Below are 6,000 nucleotides of genomic sequence, written 5' to 3' on the forward strand. Positions count from 1 at the left end.
CCCTATTTCCTGAAATGGGAATGAGCTTACTAACAAAAATATAAGTGCTATAAGAATCACTTATACAATGTTTTCTAAACATTTCTAAGATCTAAATATAAGCAATAATACCCTTGTTACAAGTTGCTTTACTTATTTCTTTTGATCACTCAGAGCTATTTGAAACTGAGAAAGTGCTTTTATTAATTCATTATACACAAGTACTGAGTACTTGTCATGGACGAAGAAATATTTACGATAGCCACAAATACCACGCAGAGATAAACATGTGGCCTGACTGTCCAAAATGCTGAACATACATTAGGATACTTCAGTTTCATATGGGAGCAGCTGAATGGCATTAAAGTCCTGTTCACTTATGCACTAAAAATGGAGAGAAAAGCCTCATCTTCTGCATTTCAACTTTTATAAGTATTGTTCTCATGAGAAATAATAGTGTAAAAGTATTAGCTATTAGCTTCAGAGACTTTTTTTTTAATGACAACTATGAGCAGAAAAAGCATGAAATGTACTATTCACATTAAGAAAAAAAAAAAGTAGGCCATGGCAGTTGAAATATATAAATCCATTTTTTTTCCCAGAAATATAACATGTACAGTACATTAGCAGTATAAATGGAAGTTAATAATCATGGCCTTTAATATTGTGGTTTCAATATGTTGCTTTCAGAAGTGACCAGAGCTAAACCACAAGCAGATACTCTTATAATCTGTAAATGAACAAGTACAACTGCTTATCAAGCTACAGAAGTGGTAGATGTAGCACAACAGTTTAACTTCAAAATTAACCCAGTAATATGTGAAAGATGAGTCAAAAATATATTTGAATAAAACAATGCATATATAAACCAGCTGTAAGCCTCCAAACTGAAAACCAACACACAGCAGAGCAGACATGGGAATCTTTACACAGACCTCTTTTACATAATCCTGATGATGCTGAAGTTGATGACACATCCTGTGTTGTATCTGCAGAGTCTTTATTTGTATGTCACTAAACATTTTATAGTTACTGTTACTCTGAAATGGGTGCAGAACTGCATCATACATAGGCTGTATCTGTAAGACGCATTAAATATTACTTTCTTTCGACAAACAAGGCATGTTTTTCCATTTTGCTTCTGATTACATTCATTTTCTTACTAGCTCTCTGATCCTTTCATATCTGAAATATTTTCAGCATGACAATATAATATTTTAAGAAGGCAATACAGATTTAAAAAAAACCAAACAGCTAGGCTTTTCCTAATAACTTGAGTAAGATGTACTTTACTAATTCAAACAAGCCTGTTTTACTACATGATAGGAAGTCCTACCACCTATTAAGGACAAAATAAGAGTGCAACAGATATTATTGATACAAAAACAGGGTAAGTGGAGCTTGATAACTGACTTGAACAAAGCAAGTAGTGGGCTTATATATCTACTTATTCTAAGAAAAGCATGTTATGAAAAGCAGTAGTATATTAAAAAAAATTAAAAATCAGTACTAACACAAACAGAAACAGGGATTCTTTCTAACAGTTTTAAAACCTCCAACTGTCTAAAGGCTGATTACAGTAATCCAAAAGGGAAATTAACAAAAATATGAAGAGGCTTGCTTTACAAATAATTCATATAACAGCAATGATATCCCAAATTTTACTTGGTATTTTCTTGTGAGCGATTTTATCAGATGACAGATAGAAAAGTGAGTATTTACATTACAATGTGACCAAACACACTGACCAACATTTGAGAAAATTGAAGAAATTTTAAAATGGTGACAGTAATTTTTATTACTTTATTACCAATATATTTTATTTAAGAGAGAAGAAACAGTGATAAGAATGTAAGGAGCAATGATCAACCAACTGGACTCAGTGAATCACAAAGAACCGTTCAAAGTTCAAAGAACAAGTGAAAACTGTCCTGGAGGCTCACCATACTGTGGCTAAACTGTTCAGCAAATCCAGGCACATAGTACTGGATTACCAAAAAAACCCAAAGAGATACATAGGATAAACCACCACAATGTCATAAACTCACTTTGCTGGTTCAAAAACTGTGTTGGATTGCCTGCAAATTGGCAGACACTGGGCCTAACCATGTAACATCTGTTTACAACACCCCATCTGTTGTCTCCCTGCCAACTTCAAAAAAATCACAAGATGACACAAACACCACCTCATCTGCTCCAGTTAACTCAACAGAATGTTGATTATATGTCACAGACTGGTCTGGATCAAATTTGCACTGTATGACCCAGCAGAGTGTGTATCCCTCAGTAAAGATAACCGGCCTTCAAGGAAAAGTTTGGCCAATCAGGTTCTTAGGTCAGCTGAGAGTTGCACTGAAAACAAATGAGCAGTGACGTGAAGAAATTGTAAGTGAAGCGATACTCAGAAGCATGCAAGGGAAATGTTTCTCCTTGCTGAATATGAGAACTACTTCAACGGAAAGATATAGATAAAACATCTGTAGGATAAGAATTTACACTGCAGTGAATCATTCTGGTGACTGATACCAAATGTAATTCTAAAAGGTTGGATGCCAGGCAACTAGTGCCAAACATGACAGTGTTCATCACTGCTTCATCAGGAAGGAAACAGCTTTAACAGCACAAAGAAACGAATTAGGTGACACTTTCCATCCCAGGTAATCATCTAGACACAATTTACTGTATTTCTAAGCGAAAGAGTGCTTGTTACACATTCTCAGATGTTAAAGATCAGGGTTTTCACTAGTAACTGATGGAAACTGAAACAATTTATTAAGAATGTAATGTAGAAAAGCATAGATTAGAAACTGTAGGCTCTTTAGCATTCAATGTCTTGTCCATTCAGTGCACCTTCCATACAGGTTACCCATTATTATATAAAATATCTCAATTATTAAAAAGCATATGATAATTTTCCACTTACAGAAATATGTAAATTTTGAAAGGCAAAATAGAAAGCTTCTTTTCCCAATGTTTTGAATACCAACAGTGACATTGAGGAATATGACCAGAGCAGATCAAAGAAGTAAGAACCATATCAGAGCTTGCCAGCTTCAATTATCCCACAAAAAAACCAGGTAGTATTAAAAGCTTTTCTAAAAGAAGTTTACAAATTTGAAACTAGCATAGTCATCAATCACAAGTCCATATAACTCTTAAGATTACTTTATCTGTCAGTCCCCAGCATCTATCCATTTGCCAGGTAAAACCAGAAGTGCTTAACACAAGCAAAATCCTATCTTCTAGATGAGAATACTGCTGAGGCAGTGAAATGTGTTGCATGTACTTTAGACAGAATACAGAAAGTGAAAATACATTTTGTCTGTCACAAAGAGAAAAACAATCTTTCTATGATTGTATGAAAAAAATCCATACTAACATCATCTCTCACAGCAAACTCTCACAGAACATGCACCACTGTCATTAAAGTTACAGAAGACCTCAGCTATATATGTTGCAAAAGATTAGGATTAACAACGTTTCCATTTGGCAGAGAAAAAAATACAAAAAGTAAATTATTTAAATCAAATAAAATTATCTTACTTTTAGAGAAAATATACAAAACAATCGCATCAAGTATAAGGTATTTGTAGGGAAAAAAAACCTCTTTGCAAAAGGGATTTAAAAAACAGCATTTGAAAAGCACATACCCAAATGACTAACACTATCTATAACCTTGAATTATCTTCCTTCCTTCTGACAGTACACAAATACTTGTCAGAGAAGGCTTCTCTTAAGGACACGTTCAAAGCTCTTGCACACTATAATCACTTATATTGGATCACCTCATCAGCTTCTTCATCACACAGAATAACCTGAACAGACAAGTTTCCTTGGCCAGTTCTTAAACAGCAACACATCTCTCCTGACCAGAAAACAAGATCTTCTCAACTGCTAAGTGTAGAATAAACCCTGTATTGCGACTGTAAAACTGATTATTTGCAAACTAGTCCCTCAGACTTAATCTACATCTCCAAATATTTTATGCATAACATATAAAGTCCTCTACAAACCAATTAACAGATAGAAGTGTCTAAGAATGTAATAGAATTGAAACATTTCTATACCATATGAAGGAGAAATGTCTGAACATCCCTGCTAACCCTGAATACTTAAAATAAAGGACTGGTTCATAGCATAACTGACAGGTCTCAAAATACGGTATCAAAATATAGCCTTGTGAAGCGTGTGGGCTGGGATGTAACAAGAAATTCTGCCCACAGAAACTGAAAATAAATTTGGAGAAACTCTTAAAAAAATAGAATTCCATTCATTATTAAATGCAGAATGCTGCTGTCTCCAGAATATTACAGTTAATAAATGTATCTTTAAAGGAAAAAAGTGACTAAGTGACTTAAGGCAGGCAACTTACAGACTTAATACTGCCTACCCAGGCACGTACAACACACGGAGAAGATGGTTCAAAAAAATCAGTTGCTATAAACATACCCTATACTAAATCACATATCAGAATATCATCAGATTATATCAAAACAATGCTGTCATTACCAGAGAGTAATATCATCACCATTTTTACATTACTACTAGAGGGTACATTGAGCAACATACAAAAAAACCAAAAATACAGTCCTTTTCCTGGACACCAGGTACATCTGTACATCAGCATGTTACTCAGCTCAGGTGTAGAAAAGACCTAATTAGCCACAATGGGATTACAAGGTGTGATAAAAACTAGGAACTTTCTATCTTACTGAGTCAGTACTCTGAATCCCTCATGATTATTTTGCAGTCACCATAAAGTGTATACAATTTCAAATAAACAAACATACTACCACTTGTACACCTGTTGCATTTGGACAGAACTTTCAGTGTATGTAATACCTTTAGGCAGAACACTAATAACTCCTCTTTAAGACCCACAGAAGACAGTTTATCATGAAAAGCACAAGAGCATGTACATGGTTTGAACAAACTCTGTCAGACACAGGAGACAAGACTGCATTCTTATTAAAAGGACTTTTAAAATTACACCATCGTTCTGAACTTTGCCTTTTATTGCATAGTTATGTAGCAATACTGTATCAGATTGTAACCAAACGCACCCTTAAATACCTGTATTATGCTTGGCATTAATCCAACTTCAGCTATAGTGTGCTCAGAGTTTTCTCTGAATTAGAAGTACTAATTTGAATTTTTCTGGTTTTCCTTGAATATAAAGAAATATAAAATGCACATGGAACTTTAAAAGGGCTCTTGTTTACAATACAAAGTTTCACAGAGGTAATCATGCAGTTTACACTGCATGTGTACTGTAGTACATGCAAAATATTATTGACTCACCCTCCTTCACTTTCCGCCTCCTCAGAGCTGGTAGTTTCTGTTGCAGCAGAAGTTGCTTCACCTTTTCTCCGCTTAGCTGCTCTGTGTGATGGGCTGACCCTCTGAACGTCTCCCTTTCCTTGAAGCTCATTTCGAACAAGCTCTTCAAGCTTTGGAACAGCTTCTTTCAGAAATGTCACCTCTTTTTTCAGTTCATCCACACTGACTAGCAAGTCATTCAATTTTTCCAGAATCTGCAGCTGCCTTCCATGTAAAACCATTACTGCTCCTTGCTCATTAGGAACTTCATCTTGCAAGCCCACCGAATTAAGCCTGTTACCTACATCTAGGAACGCAGGTATATGCACAGCTGCACTGGGTTTTCGGATCTTACGGTACCAAATCAGCATCAGGCTTACTCCAGCAGTCCCTGCCATTATGCCCAGTATTAATCCTTTATTTTCAAAGGGAGACATTTCTGCACTCTCCTAAAATAGTGAGACAATAACTGGAGTTAAGGGTGTTTATCCTAGTCTACCCAAATAACTTCGCTTTGAAGTCACGCAAGTATAAGGCTAGAACACCGGCACACGCTGCAGACACAAAGTTACAGCACAACTCTAGCAGATTCTGCAGTAAAGGGCTATGGGCGATGACAGCAAAATCCAGACGCCTGTGGGGCTGGAAGGGACTGGGGGTGATGAGCGGCACACACTGCTGCACCGGTACGCCCGGGACCAC

The 6,000-nt window shown here is 35.9% G+C and overlaps 1 protein-coding gene across 1 annotated transcript in view; it reads right to left on the reverse strand.

The window, feature by feature from the left end:
* The window catches only part of RMDN2 (regulator of microtubule dynamics 2), a 43,930-nt gene extending 38,174 nt beyond the window's left edge, over positions 1 to 5,756 (reverse strand). Inside the window, exon 1 of the mRNA XM_054396948.1 lies at positions 5,281 to 5,756. Within this exon, the coding sequence (XP_054252923.1) occupies positions 5,281 to 5,735 (455 nt within the window). The 5' untranslated portion in view covers positions 5,736 to 5,756. The remainder of the gene's footprint in view (positions 1 to 5,280) is intronic.
* Between the last annotated feature and the right edge of the window lie 244 nt (positions 5,757 to 6,000).

This window comes from Indicator indicator, chromosome 2 (assembly GCF_027791375.1).
Source record: "Indicator indicator isolate 239-I01 chromosome 2, UM_Iind_1.1, whole genome shotgun sequence".
Taxonomy (NCBI): Eukaryota; Metazoa; Chordata; class Aves; order Piciformes; family Indicatoridae; genus Indicator; species Indicator indicator.